General features: G+C 36.7%; 1 protein-coding gene across 1 annotated transcript in view; it reads left to right on the forward strand.

Annotated features, from left to right (window-relative positions):
• RSBN1L (round spermatid basic protein 1 like) overlaps positions 1-21,719 on the forward strand; it is an 87,227-nt gene that overhangs the window by 39,107 nt on the left and 26,401 nt on the right. The window contains exons 2-3 of the mRNA XM_027539766.1: positions 1,958-2,074; positions 9,624-10,264. Coding sequence (XP_027395567.1) covers positions 1,958-2,074; positions 9,624-10,264 — 758 coding nt within the window. The remainder of the gene's footprint in view (positions 1-1,957; positions 2,075-9,623; positions 10,265-21,719) is intronic.

A 21,719-nucleotide genomic window follows, 5' to 3' on the forward strand; every position in this document is an offset into this window, starting at 1 on the left:
AGAGTTGGTCCATAAAGAAGGCTAAGTGCTAAAGAATTGATGCTTGCAAACTGTGATGCTGGAGAAGACTCATCAGAGTCCCTTGGACTGCAAGGAGATCAGACCAATCAATCCTAAAGGAAGTCAACCCAGAATATTCACTGGAAGGACTCATGCTGAAGGTGAAGCTCCAATACTTCGGCCACCTGATTCAAAGAGCCGACTCCTTGGAAAAGACATTGATTCTTTTTAAAAAGTAGTTTTATTTATTTATTTTTGGCCGTGTTGGGTCTTTGTTGCTGTGCACGGGCTTTCTGTAGTTGCAGCACACAGGCTTCTAATTGCCATGGCTTCTCTTGCTGCAGAGCACGGGCTCCAGGGTGCACAGGGTTCAGTAGCTGCACTCCCAGACTCTAGAGCAGAGGCTCGATAGTTGTGGCACTTGAGCTTAGTTGCTCCGTGGCGTGTGGGATCTTCCCAGATGAGGGATCAAACTTGTATCTCCTGGATTTACAAGTGGATTCTTTACCAATGAGCTACCAGGGAAGTCCTCAAATTGGTATTTTTAAAATTAATACGTTTCAAAATATTTGTTAAGTACATAGATTTGATGTTTTTTAGGAATTATCTGTTTTAGTAGTCCAGAGAGTGGTTCGGTATGGTAGCTCCTAGTCTCACATAGCTATTGAACAGTTAAAGTTGAGCTACTTTGTATTGAGATGTGCCATAAGTTTAAACTGTAGACTGAATTTTTAATCTTATTATGAATAAAAGAATGTGAAATATCTCAATAACAGTTTTTTAGTATTGGTTCCCTGTTGAAAAATATATTATTAAAATTAATTTCACTAGTTTCCTTTTGTTTCTAGTGTGACTGCTAAAAATGTAAATTTACTTATGTGGTAACCCTTATATTTCTATTTGACAAAACTGATCTAGACAGTAATCTAAATAGACATTAGATGATTAATACCTGAATTTAGAGTAGTACTTATAGAAAGAGAAGTATGAAGGGATTTGAAGGAATTATGCTATTGGCATATGTGGTGTATAATCTTGGCTGTTACAGGATATTTTGCAGTTTTGTGTGAAGTTTTGTGTCATAACTTTGTAATTGTAGTGAGCTTTTTGAGGACAAGGACTTCATCACTATTTTAAAATTCTCCTCTACATTGTTGTTGCTGAGTGCATAGGAGCTTGGTTGAACAAACAAGAATTAAAAGGACATCAAATAATTTTGCAGATACAAAGTTTGAATTTTAGAATGTGAACCAATGATTCTTTGCGTTCCTATATGCTTTATTTTAATATCATAGTATCACTAGTTAGCCAAGTCAGTCATGTCTTTTTTAAAAGATACAAGGGTAAGGCAACTTAATATCTAGTCTTTTATATATATATATATACACACATATATATATGTGTACATGTATATGTACACACATATATATGTATATAGATACATATATATGTATATATTATATAGATATATCAAACTCTGGGTAGTCTTTTTATATCTTCCTTCATTTAGCCCTGGTGTAACCTATGAAAATTTATCATCAATTTCATTATTTTATACATTAGGCCATTGAGAATGAGTATTTTTTCCAGTGTTGTAACAAATATGCCCAACTTCAAAACTAGCCCTTTTTCCACTGTAGTTTACTCTCCTGATTAAAGTTAGCCAGTTATTTTAAGTGATTTGAAGTTAGGCTGATGTTGTGTTGGAAATGAAGTAGGTGAAGAATAATCTGTAGAATAAAATTTGTAATGCTACATTTTGACAGCTTATGATGTATATATTCCAGTGTTTAATGTATGAAAGGAAATTTAAAAATACTTCCTAAAAACTTAGAGAAAGAACAATTACATCTTTTTTTCTTTCTGATTTCCTTGGTGTATTGTAATTTGAGAAATTGGACTGTAGTTCATGAAAGAAAATTGTATAATGTTTTGAAGTATTTATTTTGTCTTTTAGATAAAATCAAAGACAAAATTAAAGAGAGAGATAAAGAAAAGGAGAGAGAAAAAAAGAAGCATAAAGTAATGAATGAGATCAAGAAAGAAAATGGAGAAGTAAAGATTTTACTGAAAAGTAAGTATATATTCAGTGATTTCAGTTGTACGATATTATATTGTTCAGTGTACTTATTGGCTTAGTGATTAAAATAAGAAATGTTACTTGGTGCTGAATTTTACTGAGAATAAACATTTGTGGTCAAGATATGAAAAGTTAATAGTGGACTTTTCTAATCTGTTTAGTAATATGTCTTTAGTATATTTATTTAGTGAGTTATTGGAAGTAGTAAAGGTAATTATTAGGTTCCTTGAATCATTTAAAAATAGGTTATGTAATTCTGTGTTTACATTACTAGTTTATGGGTATTTGGATAATCTAAAAGAAGAGACTAAAGCAATTTTAACCATGATAGAGAGGTATGGCAGAGGCAGTGATCTTACCAGTGTTTGATGATAATCGCTATGCATAGTTTACAGGGAGTATTTTACTCTGAGCTAAATAACAAGATGTTCTGTTTTACTGTATGTTTTTGCAAGCTGAAGAATATCCTCTTTTTGTTTCCTATTTTTTTCTCATAAAAAAATGAGAAAAATAACTAAATAACTAAAATAACTGTTTTAGTTAGTTATTATGTGGGGGTGGATGGTTAGGTAATAATATAGATCCTATCAATAAATATGAACTCTTCGAGGGAGAATTTGTGATAGATAGTTTTAAATTCACTCAGATAGGAGGTAAGAAGAATTAATGGCATTTGCTTGCTTGATAGCTAGCAAATTCATTAACTGCCTCATCAAGTCAACAATTTGTTGATCATAACACGTTGACTTTTATTAATTTCATATTGAGTTTACATGTGCATAAGCCTTTCTGTCTACATATGGGAGAGAAGTCCGTAGCACTGTAGGTGCAATGAAATTAATTACATAATTTAAGGTACATAGACTTTTAGATTCTGTGATTTCATTTAACTCTTTGTCCTGTTTCCACATGTTCTTTGGTGCACTTTGGCTAAGCTCTTATTTTCTACTTGTCAGAACTTTATTTTTTAAAAATTTCTTTAGACCCTGAAGAAACACGACAGAGCTAAGATTGGTGACTACTTGGTTAACGCTCACGGGCCTTCGTCTTGTTTCTTTGCCAGTGTGTTTGATGTGTGTTGTCCAAATAGATTGTAAGCCTCTGAGGCAGGAATTGAATATAATCACACTAGTGCTGTACAGCAGCTTATGATTAACACTTGAAAAGTTTTCTTTTCTTTACCATGTTGGTTTTCTCATTTTTTAAATTGCTTTAGTCACATAGTCATTTTATTATTCGTTTGAGTGTACAGTGTTGTAAATTCCTATGACTGGGTTGAATGTTAAATTGCTTTCATACCATTAATGTGAAATATGTGAACCTGGAAATTACATATGCAAGCAGAATTTTAAATAACCTAAGAAGTGGAGATTTTTCTAGTAATATACAATGGTAACCTTGATTTTGAAATAAATGAAAAGCTTAAGAGATAATTAAGCTAAACTGAAACCTAGTGATGATAGAGGGGAATAAAAGACATTTGGAAATAAATTGATCTCTGGGATGACGTAGGAAAATATACTTCCTGTGAAATGGAGGTAAATAATAATTACTGCCTTTCAGGGTTGTGGAGATTAAATGACGTTAAGTATAGGGGAAGTACCAAGTACAGTGTCTAGTCCACAGATATTCAGTAAACAGATAGGAATCTTTCTTGTTAACTTGTACGAAAGATGAACTCTTGTGCTTAAAAACAATGAGAAAACTTATCTCTCCTCGGAGGGTAAAAAAAAGTGAAAGTGAAAGTCGCTCAGTTGTGTCTGACTCTGGGACCCCACGGTCTATACAATCCATGGAATTCTCCAGGCCAGAATGCTGGAGTGGGTAGCCGTTCCCTTCTCCAGGGGATCTTCCCAACCCAGGGATCGAACCCAGGTTTCCTGCACTGCAGGCGGATTCTTTACCAGCTGGAATAAAAACATGATTAACTTGTGAGATTGTGCCTTTCCCATGGTAAGCAGTGAGTGAGTATTAGCTGTTGTTATTATCAGCACAGTTTGTCCTGCATGTGTGGCCAGCCATTTGCCAAGTGAGCGTTATGACCAGGGAAAGGCATCCTTTGTCATTGGTGACCTGAAGCAACAGGAAAATCAGTTAGGTTGGGGAGTAAGTATGCTGTTCTTTACTGCCTTGTGCCCCGTTTTATGGTTTTTAACTTTTCTTCTCTTTATAAGTTTCTCCTTCTGATGATGCTAACATTGCAACTTATGGCAGACGCAGGCATGGAGTGGGTAATGACCCTTGAATATCTGAAATAGATGCTAACTGTTTCTCCACACCAATCTTATTTCCTCCAGATTTTCATTAAAACTGCATCGAGTATGACTAGAGTTACATACATGATTATATACATAGCAGAAAGGTATTATTAATGGAGAAATCTTATAAGTGTTTTTCACTGATAAAATAGGAGTTTGCTTTATTAGAAACAGTTTAAAGGAACAAATAAATGTGAAACATAAGCTTATTTAGCTCATTTTTTAAAATTTCTAATGTCTACCAATTACTTTTTCTGAATATACTTATATGTTCTAGTCATTTTTATGTTCTTTATTGATAAAGGTATAAGAACATGGATGTTACCAGTATAGTATTTTTGAGAGTAAATTTTGTCATTATAGCATATCAAGGAGCTTGATGGTGAGCAGGTGAAAAGGGCATTAAAAGAAGCCAGTGTTCAAGGTTATTGTTAGTGTACTAAAGGTCACGGGTAGGTAATTCTTGAAAGGAAGAGTGAAAATATTGCTGTGCATAAAAGGAAAGTCATTCCCAGAGACCACAGGCTGAAAATAGCTAAGCTAATTACTACTTTGTTTCTGTGTATGATAATGAAATTATGTGTATTACTTCCCATAGTCGCGTCTGACTCTTTGCAACCCTGTGGACTGTAGCCTACCAGGCTTCTCCATCCATGGGATTTTCCAGGCAAGAATACTGGAGTGGGTTACCATTTCCTTCTCCAGGGGATCTTCCCAACCCAGGGATTGAACCCGGGTCTCCTGCATTGGAGGCAGACGCTTTAACCTCTGAGCCACCAGGGAAGCCCCTATTACTTCACATATTAAATATGAAATCAGATCCAATGTTTCTGGCAACCTTTATTAACACTAAAAATATACTAAGGTTAGGAATGGGAATTCTAGTGATTTTGTAATTTTTAAAGATTTTTAAAAAATAACTTGCCATTAGTAACACATACTGGTTTTTCTTTTTTATCTGTGTTTGTGATTTTTTTCCTGTCTCTATCAGAGTGTCTCTTCTGGCTGTGTGTGTATCTCCATTTCTCTTTGTGTCCGATTCTCCCTTTGGCTATCTGTGCATGTGGGGAGGGGGCGGGGAATGTGTGTTTGAGATCTACTGTTCATATGTCTATGGATCTTCAAGGGGAGGGTCTCCCATCAACTACATTTCTATACTTTTTGAGGGTCCAAATTACTTAGCAATTCTTTCTGTTGCGGGTATTTACCAGGATCCTCTAGTAAAACACTACAGTTCTGATGTATTAGGCTCTGTTCGAAGAATTATGAATTTAGAGTAAATATGTACTTTAAATACCTTTTAGTATAAGAGAAGAACATTGATATTCAAAATAGTCTTACCACCTTAAGTATTTAAAAATTTCCTACATATGTATCTATTGCATTTCATGCATCATTCCAAGACAGGAAATGCATGATTATATAAAACTTAAAAATCTATCTAGTGAAGGCTAGTGTTTGATTTGTTTTAAATGTAAAGAATGCATTTTATCTGTATCCATTGGAGGGGAGGGGTCCCAAAGACTGCCCCCAGATTTGATGATTTGCTAGGAGGACTCATAGAACTCGGCATAAATTTGTACTCATGGCTATGACTTATTATGGTAGAGGATACAAAGTACAATCAGTAAGGACAAAAGGCACATGTGGCAATTTCTGGAGGAAGCTAGGCACAAGCTTCTAAGAGTTCTCTCGTAGTGGAGTCACACAGGATGCACTTAGTTCTTCCAGCAGTGAATTGTGACAACATATATGAAATGTTGTCTACCAGGGAAGCTCATTAGAAACTCAATAATTAAGGTTTCTGTTGGGAACTGGTCACGTAGGCACCCCCTGTCTGCTAAGTCACTTCAGTCGTGTCCGACTCTGTGTGACCCCATAGACGGCAGCCCACCAGGCTCCACCATCCCTGGGATTCTCCAGGCAAGAACACTGGAGTGGGTTGCCAGTTCTTTCTCCAATGCATGAAAGTGAAAAGTGAAAGTGAAGTCGCTCAGTCGTAATCGACTCTTGGCGATCCCATGGGCTGCAGCCTACTAGGCTCCTCCGTCTATAGGATTTTCCAGGCAAAAGTACTGGAGTGGGGTGCCATTGCCTTCTCCCACCCCCTGTCTAGTTGTAGCAAAATCCAAGGCTCCCAGAAGGAAAACAGGTGCTCAATGTAAACCATATTATTTGCAGAAACAGTTTAGGCACAATGAGCCACTTTTATCAGAGAATAGTAATAACCTTCCCAAAATACAAGTTCTCAGGTGCCAACCAAGGGCCAACCTTGCAAGCAGGCCTTTCTAAGGATAGCACTCTTGGGCATTTTATGTTAATTCTCTTCTGCTCATGGTGCTCACTTTAGTATTTAATTATAATTTTTCATATAAGTTTAATTATTTGATTTTCAATATAATAATCTTTTGACTAATTTGTTATTAGCTAGCCTTTCTCAGTTTCTGACTATTATACTACAACTATTTTCATCCATCTTTATGACTAAGAAATGAACTATTGTACCTGTTTTATTTTAATGTAACATGTATTTGAATATTTTCTATTTTAACTTTTAAAAAATGTATTAGCTGTAAATGTAATAGGGTATTAAGGTTATATTTTCATTCAAATGAAATTTTGCTTGTATTGGCAAGCTATTTAATTTGTGCAATTTTACATTTGTTTCTAGTTTAGTTATTAATTATACCTAGAACAATTAAACTGTTTTAAGTTCTAGGTTTTTTTTTTCATTATTGATTTTATTTTTTTTAAGTTCTCTTCTAATTCACTACTGTCTTTTTTCCTTGACTCATTTGGATTTCGCTTACATATATAAACTTATTTTTATCTTTCATTTTGATTAACTCCCTGTTTTAACTTTTTTATTACTAATTTTGTTGCTATTAACTGAATCTGATGTTTTGATCATTTATACTTGGGTAGCAAGTATGAATTTGTTAATATATTTTTAACTTACATATAGACTCTTGAGAAAATTAACACTTTGCATTTTATGAATTTGCAAACTTGTGCAATCAATAATGTTAGCAGATTTTTAGTTTTGCTTTTCACAGTGACACCAGTTTGGCCTTCATTTCATACTTATGAATTTTCAGAAGAGATGGTTAATTATTAACATTAAACTTTCCATTTTTAAGAATTGCTGTGAACTTGAGAGAATTTTTATGCTTTTTGTTTCAAGGTTAGGATGTGGTGAAAAACTGACTGAACTGCAAACAGGGGATAAGCCTGTAAACGTCAGGTAGTCTGTTGGTGAGAGAAATCTTTGTATTTGTTAAATGTTCATATATAGCAATGTACTAGATGCCAGAAATGCCAGGAGGGATTCAATAATTGGTGGAAAAAAGGGTTTCACTATGAATTCATTAAAGTTATTTGTTTCACTCATACATTATCCTGAAGGATATATGTTATACAGACATCCTGTGAATGAAAAAAATAATAACTTTGTATGACTATATCATATGTATTCATATATATAGAATATATAATAACAGTTTATTAATTTAGAGTGAAGATATTTCAGTTCCAAAGAAAAATGAAAATAACCTAAGAGTTGTCTTTATAGGATGGGTAAGAAAGTCCAGTAGTGAGTACTGGGGCAAGGCAAAGATGTTTTGGGGAAAGGAAATAACTTTACTAGTAGTAGAAAAATAAAGTAGGATTAGGTATGTTTCATAAGAAATTGTAAGTAGTGTAGTTGACCAGAGCATGGGGGTACTTGAGGACACTGAGTTTGGATTCCAGACTGAAGAGACTGTATTTTACTTGGTAGTCATTGAGAACCCTTGAAAACAGTTGAATCAAGGGATGAACAGAAGCTTAGATCAGAAGCTAAGGCAGTAGTAGTATCATGGAAGTTAAAAATAATCAAGGATGATGTGGGTGATTACATAGAACCTTGAAGAGATCAGGAAAAATGATTTGAGAGAATATCATTGGATTTGATATTTGAACAATCTGGGATAGAGTAGACTGGAAACAGACCCAGAATTTAAAGGATAGAAATAGTCATGTAATAAAGATAAGACACTGGTGGGTATAGTGGTTCTTTATGAGAAGTTTGATGGTCAAAAGAAGAGGAGAGAACTTTAAGCAAGGGTTTTGGAGTTGGTGGGAGTGACTTGTTTTTGGAAAGTAGGCAGGGCATCTCATTCACCAGAGACAGAAAAGAATACTAGAGATATGTGAAGATGGGAAAATTTAGATAAAGAAGCAGGTTGCGAAGATTTAATTCATGACTGGTTATCTGTAAAGGTGAAATAACAGACGGAAACAGTGAATGCTTGTTTTTCTCAATTGTCATTTTAATAACTTTTTTTATTTTGTCTTAGGAACCACAGTATTTTCTTGTGAGGATGTTTGTTCTTTTCTGTGTTTTTTTATTGTCTAGAAATAAATATACTGTGATAATATTGTATTTAATATGTACACTTAAATTCTATAGCTGTATAGCCACTGTAGATTAATCTTTAATTCTTTGAATTTCTAAATTTCTGAGCCTAGTGTCTACTTACCTTTGGTTACAGAGGTTCATTAATATATAAACTTATTATTGACCCATTTCTTTTTCTTTTCTTTAATTTCTCTCTTTACCAGTACATGGATATCATTTGTACTTAGGACATGAGAAATTATTCTGATTTTGTCATCTCTTATGATACGTTGCTGAGTTTTCACTGGGAATTTTGTAGACTCTAGTAGATCTAGAATAGCCCATTTTAGATTAAAGAGTAGTTTATGGAAAAGGAAGTATGTAAAGAGCTAAGGAGAATTTCTGTGTTTGTTGCTTATATACTATGCAAGTGTTTTTCTCCTTTGCTGATTTGTAAATCTTGACACCTGTATATAATGTGTAAGAACTTAAAGTAAAAAAGATACATATCAATGGGAAATATCTGCAGGGCATTCATTGTTCACATTGACTTTTGTTCAGCTTTCCATTTCTGATTTTCTGTATTTAAAATTTGAAGACTATGATTTCTAAAACACTAATTTCATTACTTCATTAAATACTGATTGAGCATCTACTTCATGTTAGAATGGTACTACTCACTGTAAGCATAACTGTCTTAAGTCTTCCTCTGTGTGTATGTGTGCCTATGTGTGTGGAGAGAGGGAAAGAGCCTGACTAAATTATGATTATCAATACTGTGTAAAACAAGTCCCAAATATAAACTTCATTTTGTGTAAACTTTGCTTATTTGTTATAAAACAGTTCCTGAAGCATGATATTAAAAGAAACTAAAATGCGTAGTTTCAAAAAAAATTTTTCCCAACAGGTGGGAAGGAGAAACCAAAAACAAGTGTAGAAGACTTACAAATTAAGAAGGTAAAGAAGAAAAAGAAAAAGAAACACAAAGAGAATGAAAAACGGAAGCGTCCAAAAATGTATAGCAAATCTATTCAAACTATCTGCTCAGGATTGCTGTCTGATGTTGAAGATCAAGAAGCCAGAGGTATCCTAAATGATACCATAAAGGATTACAGTGGAAAGAGTTTGGATACCAAGAATTATGATTCCAAAATTCCAGAAAACAGTGAGTTTCCATTTGTCTCATTAAAGGAGCCACGGGTTCAGAACAACCTCAGAAGGCTGGACACTTTGCGGTTCAAACAGCTCATTCATATTGAGCACCAGCCTAACGGAGGTGCATCAGTTATCCATGCCTACAGCAATGAACTCTCCCATCTGTCTCCTGTGGAGATGGAGAGGTTTGCAGAAGAGTTTGTGGATCTGGTGTTCAGTGAAAATGAGAACTCTGCAGCTTTCTATGTAATGGGTATTGTTCATGGGGCAGCTACTTATTTACCTGATTTTTTAGACTACTTTTCATTTAATTTTCCCAATTCACCAGTGAAAATGGAGATATTGGGAAAGAAGGATATAGAGACAACGACTATGTCCAATTTTCATGCTCAGGTAAGAGGTTTTAGTTGTTAAAGTTTAATTTAACTTTTAATTATATGTTTTAGACAAGTTTATTATGTTCTTTGATCCTCATTTTCTTACAGGTTTGCAATAAAAAAAGGTAAGGATATAATGAAACCTCTTGGAGATATTAAGAATAAATTACTCTCTGGATGTGAACACTAGAGTTTAAATTTCAGCTTCTATTTGTCTGTATTTTCTTAAAGATAGTGAAATAATTAAGATTCTGTTGTCCTTTTTTCCTTGGATTTATTTTGCGAGTGAAATGAATTTGCCTATTTATTATTCCAGTCCATATACTAGTTCTCCTGCCTGAACATCACTTAAAATTGTCTTCTTGCTTTATGAAATAGTGCTTTAAAAGTGCATAGCATTGGATTCATCATATGGAAGGTGCTGAATAAATGTTGGGTATTCAATATATTGTGGTCCAAAGGAATCATTAGTTAAATATGTGATTATGTGAGAATATTAGCATATCAGTGCATATATTGAGCTAATTTCTATTTCCTACCCTTCTCATTGTAGAATATACATTATTTTAAATTAATTAATTAATTAATTTTGGCTGCATCATGCAACTTGTGGGGTCTTAGTTCCCTGACTAGGATTGAACAGTGAAAGACTGGAATGCTAACCATTGGACCGCCAGAGAATTCCTGAATATACATTATTTTAGAAAGCAGAGGCAGAATCCAGTCCACTGGCTTTTAGAAGTGAATGTAGGCCCATCTAAAGGCTGGTGCATCATTATTCATTCTCAGATCAGAGACTGCTTAGGCCGAAGATCAGCAATTTTCATGTTTATCTGTGCTAAAGTTTCCAGTATTCTAAGTAATAATTGATATTCTGGTTTGAAAAAAGGAAAAAAAGTGAAGAAAGTTTCAGAGAGATCTTAGTGATCATCTGTCCTAATCTTTCTCAACTTAAACAAACACAGATAGGAGCCATTTAAGATTTTAAGGTTGGCAGCAGTGCCAGAAGTAGAACAGTCTCCTTTATCTTCACCCAAGACCCTTTTCCTTATTTTGAGTGTGTATCTTTTTTGTGTGTTTGTTTAATATCTGTTCAAGTTATAGTTTCCACTTTAAATGATAGTCTGGACATTCAGTCACACCCTCACATACCAACCTCCCCACCCCACAGTATGTTTGATGTGTATTCTATAATATACTGAAGTCTGGATAATGTGCTTGTATTTAACATTTTAATATGTGTGTGTTGGGGGGGGGGGCTACTTACTGTTGGAGAATTAGAATTTAAATATTTTTTAGAGCTGAAAGGGAGCTGTAGAGCATTTGTCACTTGCTCTGTCATTTTATAAATTTCATAATGGTTAGTAGACTGGCATCTAGTAATAGTGTCTACTATTTATTGAGTACTGCCTATTGACTACCAGGAACTGTTTTAAGTACTTTATATGTAATAACCCATTTAATCTCCATTACCATTTAATTTTAGCAATGAGGACAGAGAAGAAATAACTACCCAGAAACCTTTGGTATTAGATCATTGATTTGTTTTTCATTTATTTTATGTCTGCTAAGTGCTAGGTTTTATGATAGACCTCTTAGCTTCCAATGTAATTTATTTCCACTGTATCATAAACTTTCTTTTGCCATACAATGCAAGTTATTTCAATCATCTTTTAAATGTCACAATACATATATTTGCTTTTCAGATAGCTTTTAAGGTTAGGAAGTATTAATTTTTTATTCCTTGTTATTTATTAAATGATAAGCATTTTCATCCTAACTTGTGTAATACATACAACACGAAACCATACTTCTGTTGCTAATGCAATATTTTGCTGGGACTTGTTAATCAGGCCGGTGTGTGACTATGTAGTGAGTCTCAAGTCCTTGTAGAGCCACCTACCCTGATTGCCATTACCTGTTAGAGCTCTTGGATACCACATACAGTTGCAGCCTTTGTTACCAGTTGTGCCTCTGGCCCTGTATCTGTGTGATTCGCCAGCTACAGGGACTGCTTTTACCTCTTTAATTTTAGATGGGTGGCAGGAAATTGCCTGTGCAAGGTCCATGTGCCTTTACCCCATGGTCCTCCAGATCCAGCCATTCCCGTGGTGTGAGAAAGAATATTTAGCAAAAAGCTTCCCTGAGCTGCTCATTTGATGTTTCGCCAAACCAGATTCTTTGTTTTTTTAAGAGCTTAGAAGACTGAGGAAGTTGTTTTCTGCAGACTAGTTTTCTGAATATTTAATTAAAATCAGAGCAGCCAAAATCATTTGCCCTATATCTGTAGACACTAAACGATGACAATGTAAGTAAGATGTAGCTATTTCTATGATCTTTATAGTGATAAGGTTTATCTTTGTAATATTACTCTGTAGTTTTCACAAAACTTCATTTTTATATCTGTTTAGCCTTTATTCTTGAATCATGTTAATTTAAAGATTTTTTGGTGTATGTATCGGTGTATATCTGTGTACACACACAGACACACACAGACACATGGCACTGCCAAAACGGATCAAGGCACAAGACATCCTGTTCTTTGCTCATTGGTTTTGGAATTCTTTTTACTTGTATAATTCTGTTTCTCATCTTCATCTATATCCCTGCAGATTGCCTGAAAAATTTGAAAATATGGTGGAATTACGTATTGTCTTATAGGTTATGTCATTTTTCTGATGTGACTCTGAGGTTAGTGATATAATATCAGTCAAACTGTATGATAGAATTCTGTTTGAGAATAAAAATGGATTTTTATGGAAAGCTTGTAACCTATCTATATCAGATATTTTGCCACAGATCAGATCAAAAAGCCTCAGAAGTAAGTGGCTTAAAGGTATTTCTCACAATTCATTGGCCTCTCTGGAAAGTCTTTGTCAGCTCTATTGGTGACTGGATAGCTTCATTCATGTCTTGCGGTTTTCAGATCAGTTGTTCTTAGGAGACCTTGCTTATATGTCTGGTGTTGTGAGGCAGTGTCAGTTGGGGTGATGATCACGTTTTTGCAAGTTAACTTGGGCTTGTATCCATGGTGGTAGTTGTAGGATTTATAGAGCAGAAAGAGTGAGCCTCTGCTTGTTTTGTGTTTGCTAATGTCCCATTGGCCAAAGGAAGTCATGAAGCCACACCCAGATTCACTTCTTGATAGTGGGAGTGGCAGAGTCATGTTGCTCAGAAGTGAGTTACATGCTTGGGAAGGGATTTTGGCCATGTGCAATCACCCACATCTCTCTCGGGCTTCCCTTGTGTCTCAGACAGTAAAGAATCTGCCTGCAAGGCAGGAGGACCCGGGTTTGATGCCTGGGTCAAAAAGATCCCCTAAAGAAGGGAATGGCTACCTACTCCAGGGTTCTTGACTGGAGGATTGAACGGTGAGGACCCTGGAGGGCTACAGTCTGTGGGGTCACAAAGAGTAAGACACGACTGAGTGGCTAACACTTTCACTTTTTCACATCTGTCTTAGTCTACCATCTCTATTTTGTTCAAATAGTCATTTGGACATTTATCATTCTCCTGTTTTTCATGGTAGGGGAACAGAAAGGCAAGTAAGACAGGATTTTTATCTGTCAAGGAATAATTGAGATTTCTGTCTTGACACACAGTATTTAATCAGTGTGCACTCCAAACCCTGTAGTAAGAACTTACTACTGTAAGAATATGAAAACTGGGGCAGTTATCTTCCAGTCACCTTTTTCCCTCCCTCAAACCTGGTTCTGAGTTACTGAAGGCAAATAACTTACATCAGCTGTTAACTCATGATTAAATCTACCAATATTTTAATAGCGAGTTCAGTTCAGTTGGTCAGTTGTGTCCAACTCTTTGCAACCCCATGGACTGTAGCACGCCAGGCCTCCCTGTCCATCACCAGCTCCCAGAGTTTACTCAGACTCATGTCCATTGAGTCAGTGATGCCATCCAACCATCTCATGTCATCCCCTTCTCCCACCTTCAGTCTTTCCCAGCATCAGGGTCTTTTCAAATGAGTCAGCTCTTCTCATCAGGTGGCCAACATATTGGAGTTTCAGCTTCAGCATCAGTCCTTCCAGTGAACACTCATGACCGATTTCCTTTAGGATGGGCTGGTTGGATCTCTTTGCAGTCCAAGGGACTCTCAAGAGTCCTCTCCAACACCACAGTCAAAAGCATCAATTCTTTGGCGCTCAGCTTTCTTTATAGTCCAACTCTCACATCCATACATGACTATTGGAAAAACCATAGCCTTGAGTAGATGGACCTTTGTTGGCAAAGTAATGTCTCTGCTTTTTAATATGCTGTCTAGGTTGGTCATAACTTGCCTTCCAAGGAGCAAGCATCTTTTAATTTCATGTCTGCAGTCACCATCTGCAGTGATTTTGGAGTCCCCAAAATAAAGTCAGTCAGTCACTGTTTCCAGTGTTTCCCCATCTATTTGCCATGAAGTGATGGGACCGGATAACATGATCTTAGTTTTCAGAATGTTGAGTGTTAAGCCAACTTTTTCACTCTCCTCTTTCACTTTCATCAAGTGGCTCTTTAGTTCTTCTTCACTTTCTGCCATAAGGGTGGTATCATCTGCATATCTGAGGTTATTGATATTTCTCCCGGCAATCTTGATTCCAGCTTGTGCTTCTTCCAGCCCAGCGTTTCTCATGATGTACTCTGCATGTAAGTTAAATAAGCAGGGTGACAATATCCAGCCTTGATGTACTCCTTTTCCTATTTGGAACCATGTCCAGTTCTGACTGACTGTTGGTTCCTCACCTGCATACAGGTTTCTCAAGAGGCAGGTCAGGTGGTCTGGTATTCCCATCTCTTTCAGAATTTTCCACAGTTTATTGTGATCCACACAGTCAAAGGCTTTGGCATAGTCAATAAAGCAGAAATAGATGTTTTTCTGGAACTCTCTTGCTTTTTCGATGATCCAGCAGATACTGGCAATTTGATCTCTGGTTCCTCTTCCTTTTCTAAAACCAGCTTCAACATCTGAAAGTCAAGTTATTAAATCTAATTTGAATCTTAGCCTTGGCTCTTCAAAATGAGGGGAGAAAACTAACAATTATTGAATTCATCTGGGGTCATTCATTTATCGTGCTAGGCCGATGAAAATGATTCATCATGGCATCTTTGACCATTGCCTTCCTTTGTACTGAATTTTCATTTTGACCAATTGTGCTTGACATATACAACTTAAATGTTTGACCTGATCTGTTATGGCAGGTGGCAGGTATCAGATGCTCTAATTGAGAACGGAGACTTTTTCCTTTATTGTACTAATTTAAATAATAAATAATAACACTTTTATTCTTATTTTAGTTATAAGGATATTTTTGAAATAAAATATTGATTAAATGTTATTACCTGTTACATGTTTTACTTTGGAAGGATATATACTAGATGTGATGGGGAATAGCTCCCTCTTGTGGCACATTTATTTTTGTTAGATGCTTAGATTGCCATGGTGAGCTCGACTTTTTGTTTTTTTTTTTAATAAAAATTCACCAGAATTGAACCAGTAGCTTCTTCTGCTCTCACTCCCACATTTTTTTTTTTTACTATAGTAACTATCCTCGTTTGTTTGTTTGTTTGTTTTGGATTGATGATGATACTTGCTAGAAGCATCTATTATATCTTCTCTATTTAGCATGAGTTAACTATAATATATACTGTACCCTGGAGAAGGAAATGACAGTGCACTCCAGTGTGCTTGCCTGGAGAATTCCATGGACAGGTAACCTCGCGGGCTCCAGTCCAAAAGGTTGCAAAGAGTCATACACAATTGAGCGACTAAGCACATACTGTAAAGTATTCTGTGGAATTTTTAATATCTTGGGATGTTGATAGGCACACTAAAAGAAAACAGGTAAATAAGAGAAACAGATTTTGAAATTAAAACAGTTTGTCTAATGCTGGGCGAAATAAGTTTGTTTATTTTGAGTCTTCTCACAGCCTTTATAGCATTTAATAGTGTGTGGTGAACCTCCCAACCAGAAGAGCTTTCCAAACTTACTGGACTATAGAGCCTTCTCTTCAGGAACTGGCATATCAGGGAGCACATTTTGGGAAACAGCATTATTTCAAGTGAGTCATTCCTAGTGGTTTTTTTAATTACATACGTCCAATTTGCTTCCCTTGTTGCAGCAATTTTTATAACTAAAATAAGAGAAAGCAGTATATTTTTGGCAATGTATTTCCTGTCATAAAGGCTACTTTTTTCTTTTGTAGCAAGCGAAATGTGTTTTTTGTTTTTGTTTTTAAAGATTATGTGAGGAATAATGAATAGGCTTTTAAACATAATCTAATTGAACAGTCCCTTTCCCATTAACCAAAACTGAGATTATGTTATTGACAGTTACTGACAGTGGGTAAGAAAAGTCTACTATTTCCTCCTCTCCCATTCCCTTTACTTCCCTTCATAACATTTATAGAGAATAAATGGAGTAAATAAAGGGAAGTATGAAAGTGTAGTCATGATGGTGGTAGGTTTTTTGTGGAGTGGAGGACTCTAGGGGAGGTTTAGGTTAAAAATGTTACATCTGTTGATAGCTTTTACAAATATAAAAATAAGTATCCTTTCTGCCTTTTATTATGTTGTCTTCTGAGAGGTATACCTTTTAAGGAATATATATATACCTTTTAAGGTATACCTTTTAAGGAAGCATATAGGATATGTTTTAATGCAGTGGTGTATGTTCATATTTTCAATTTTTTAACTGCATCAGAAAACTAATAATTTGATTAATGTTTACTGAAGCAAATACAGTGATCTTATGCAAAGTGTCATCAGGATGTGAGTATTTCCAGATAAGTGGATTTTTTGAATAATGGAAGCATACAGTTTTAAGGACCAAGATTTTATTGAAGATACCCTTTTGACTGAGGATTGTTGTTCAGTTACTAAGTTGAGTCTGACTCTTTGAGACCCTAAGGACTGCAGCATGCTAGGCTTCTCTGTGCTTCACTGTCTGCCGGAGCTTGCTCAGACTCTCTGAGTCAGTGATGTCATCCAACCATCTCATCCTCTGTCGCCCTCTTCTCCTCCTGCCTTCAGTCTTTTCCAGCATCAGGGTCTTTTCCAATGAGTCAGCTCTACACATTAGGTGGCCAAAGTATTGGAGCTTCAGCTTCAGCATCAGCATCAGTCCTTCCAGTGAATATTCAGGGTTGATTTCCTTTAGGATTGACTGGTTTGATCTCCTTGCAGTCCAAGGGACTCTTCTCCAGCACCACAGTCCAAAAGCGTCCATTCTTTGGCATTCAGCCTTCTTTATGGTCCAACTCCCACATCCATACATGACTACTGGAAAAACCATACCTTTGACTGTGGGGACCTTTGTCAGCAAAGTGATGTCACTGCTTTTTAATACGCTGTCTAGGCTTGTCATTTTCTTCCAAGGAGCAAGTGTCTTTTAATTTCATGACTGAGCATATTCAACATAATTTATGTTTTTGTTTCCATTTAGATTTGTCCTTATGGTATTGTAATTTCGATGAGCTAGGGCAGCTGCAGTTGTGTATACCTCTTGCCACTCCTTTCCCTTGTAATTGTGGTTTCTTATCCTTTATGATTTTTGATATTAACTGGAATTATGCCAAGTGTAGAAACATATATGTAAGAAGAGTATCCTCATATGAATCATGGCCTTTGTGACATTTATTTTAACTATTTAGATATTCTTTCAGCTCTTACCTTTTTCCTTTTCCCATCCCACTGCTCTTGAATTGTAACTGTTGGATAAATTATTTTTGGATAATTGAGACTTTTTTCCTAATGATTATTGTAGATTTCTTTTTGTTCCATGCTACAGAGGAAACTTAATTATTTGCTGTATAATATTTCATTATTACAGATGTCATGTAAATCAAAGCATACTATTTTTTTTGTGAGAAGTGTGTGATTATATTCTTATATCTCAAGTTTCATCAAGAAGTATATATGTTTGAGTTTGAATATGTGTAGATTTCCATGTTTGAAAATTAATTGTTCAAATAAATTTAGTGTATGTTTGAATTATTGGGTTATTAATCTAGAAAGTGTAAGTGTTAGTTGCTCAGTCATGTCCCACTCCTTGACCCTATTGACTGTAGCCCGCCAGGCCCCTCTGTCTATGGAATTCTCCAGGCAAGAATACTGGAGTGAGTTGCCATGCCCTTCTCCAGGGGATCTTCCCCACCCAGGAATCAAACCCCGGGTCTCCTGCAGTGCAAGTTTTTTACGATTAATAATTGGTAATTATTTACCAATTGCAAATTATAAATTCTTTACCAGTAATCATATCAGATCAGATCAGTTGCTCAGTCGTGTCCGACTCTTTGCGACCCCATGAATCGCAGCACGCCAGGCCTCCCTGTCCATCACCAACTCCTGGAGTTCACTCAGACTGACGTCCATCGAGTCAGTGATGCCAACCAGCCATCTCATCCTCTGTCGTCCCCTTCTCATTCTGCCCCCAATCCCTCCCAGCATCAGAGTCTTTTCCAATGAGTCAACTCTTCGCATGAGGTGGCCGAAGTACTGGAGTTTCAGCTTTAGCATCATTCCTTCCAAAGAAATCCCAGGGCTGATCTCCTTTAGAATGGACTGGTTGGATCTCCTTGCAGTCCAAGGGACTCTCAAGAGTCCTCTCCAGCACCACAGTCCAAAAGCGTCCATTCTTTGGCATTCAGCCTTCTTTATGGTCCAACTCTCACATCCGTACATGACCACAGGAAAAACCATAGCCTTGACTAAACGGACCTTTGTTGGCAAAGTAATGTCTCTGCTTTTCAGTACGCTATCTAGGTTGGTCATAACTTTCCTTCCAAGGAGTAAGCATCTTTTAATTTCATGGCTGCAGTCACCATCTGCAGTGATTTTGGAGCCCCAAAAAATAAAGTCTGACACCGTTTCCACTGTTTCCCCATCTATTTCCCATGAAGTGATGGGACCGGATGCCATGATCTTCGTTTTCTGAATGTTGAGCTTTAAGCCAACTTTTTCACTCTCCACTTTCACTTTCATCAAGAGGCGTTTTAGTTCCTCTTCACTTTCTGCCATAAGGGTGGTATCATCTGCATATCTGAGTTTATTGATATTTCTCCCGGCAATATTGATTCCAGCTTGTGTTTCTTCCAGTCCAGCGTTTCTCATGATGTACTCTGCATATAAGTTAAATAAAGAGGGTGACAATATACAGCCTTGACGTAGTCCTTTTCCTATTTGGAACCAGTCTGTTGTTCCACGTCCAGTTCTATCTGTTGCTTCCTGACCTCCATACAAATTTTTCAAGAGGCAGGTCAGGTGGTCTGGTATTCCCATCTCTTTCAGAATTTTCCACAGTTTATTGTGATCCACACAGTCAAAGGCTTTGGCATAGTCAGTCAAGCAGAAATAGATGTTTTTCTGGAACTCTCTTGCTTTTTCGATGATCCAGCAGATGTTGGCAATTTGATCTCTGGTTCCTCTGCCTTTTCTAAAACCAGCTTGAGCATCAGGAAGTTCACGGTTCACATATTGCTCTTGGAGAATTTTGAGCATTACTTTACTAGCGTGTGAGATGAGTGCAATTGTGCGGTAGTTTGAGCATTCTTTGGCATTGCCTTTCTTTGGGATTGGAATGAAAACTGACTTTTTCCAGTCCTGTGGCCACTGCTGCGTTTTCCACATTTGCTGGCATTTGGAGTGCAACACTTTCACAGCATCATCTTTCAGGATTTGGAATAGCTCAACTGGAATTCCATCACCTCCACTAGCTTTGTTTGTAATGATGCTTTCTAAGGCCCACTTGACTTCACATTCCAGGATGTCTGGCTCTAGGTCAGTGATCACACCAAAGTGATTATCTGGGTCATGAAGCTCTTTTTTGTACAGTTCTTCTGTGTATTCTTGCCACCTCTTCTTAATATCTTCTGCTTCTGTTAGGTCCATATCATTTCTGTCCTTTATCGAGCCCATCTTTGAATGAAATGTGCCTTTGGTATCTCTAATTTTCTTGAAGAGATCTCTAGTCTTTCCCATTCTGTTGTTTTCCTCTATTTCTTTGCATTGATCACTGAAGAAGGCTTTCTTATCTCTCCTTGCTATTCTTTGGAACTCTGCATTCAGATGTTTTATCTTTCCTTTTCTCCTTTGCTTTTCGCTTCTCTTCTTTTCACAGCTATTTGTAAGGCCTCCCCAGACTGTCATTTTTCTTTTTTGCATTTCTTTTCCATGGGGATGGTCTTGATCCCTGTCTCCTGTACAATGTCACGAACCTCAGTCCATAGTTCATCAGGCACTCTATCTATCAGATCTAGGCCCTTAAATCTATTTCTTACTTCCACTGTATAATCATAAGGGATTTGGTTTAGGTCATACCTGAATGGTCTAGTGGTTTTCCCTACTTTCTTCAATTTAAGTCTGAATTTGGCAATAAGGAGTTCATGGTCTGAGCCACAGTCAGCTCCTGGTCTTGTTTTTGCTGACTGTATAGAGCTTCTCCATCTTTGGCTGCAAAGAATATAATCAGTCTGATTTCGGTGTTGACCATCTGGTGATGTCCATGTATAGCGTCTTCTCTTGTGTTTTTGGAAGAGGGTGTTTGTTATGACCAGTGCATTTTCTTGGCAAAACTCTATTAGAGTTTGCCCTGCTTCATTACGTATTCCAAGGTCAAATTTGCCTGTTACTCCAGGTGTTTCTTGACTTCCTACTTTTGCATTCCAGTCCCTTATAATGAAAAGGACATCTTTTTTGGGTGTTAGTTCTAAAAGGTCTTGTAGGTCTTCATAGAACCGTTCAGCTTCTTCAGCGTTACTGGTTGGGACACAGACTTGGATTACTGTCATATTGAATGGTTTGCCTTGGAAATGAACAGAGATCATTCTGTCGTTTTTGAGATTGCATCCAAGTACTGCATTTCGGACTCTTTTGTTGACCATGATGGCTACTCCATTCTGAGGGATTCCTGCCCGCAGTAATAGATATAATGGTTCTTTATTATTCTGAGCCACCAGGGAAGCCACAAGAATATTAGAGTGAGTTGCTATTTCCCCTTCCAGGGGATCTTCCCAACCCAGGGATTGAACCTGTATTTCCTGCTCTGTAGGTAGATTCTTTACCCAATTAGTATTAAAAGTTGTATTAATATGAAGTTGCTCAGTCTTGTGCAACTCTTTGTGTTCTGAACCCATGGACTGAGCCTATCAGGCTCCTCTGTCCATAGCATTTTCTAGGCAAGAGTATTGGAGTGGGTTGCCATTTCCTTCTCCAGGAAGGAATTAAATGGTGTGTATTAAATGGTATGTTATTAAAAGTTACATCACACTGTGTTTTATTTTAATTGGCGGTGTGCATGCATGAATGCTAAGTCACTTCAGTCGTGTCTGACTGTTTTTGACCCTGTGGACTGTAGCCTGTCAGGCTTCTCTGACATGGGATTCTCCAGGCAAGAATACTGGAGTGAGTTGCCATGCCCTCCTCCAAGGGATCTTCTTGACCCAGGGATTGAACTCGCATCTTTTAATGTCTCCTGCAT

Source organism: Bos indicus x Bos taurus, chromosome 4 (assembly GCF_003369695.1).
Source record: "Bos indicus x Bos taurus breed Angus x Brahman F1 hybrid chromosome 4, Bos_hybrid_MaternalHap_v2.0, whole genome shotgun sequence".
Taxonomy (NCBI): Eukaryota; Metazoa; Chordata; class Mammalia; order Artiodactyla; family Bovidae; genus Bos; species Bos indicus x Bos taurus.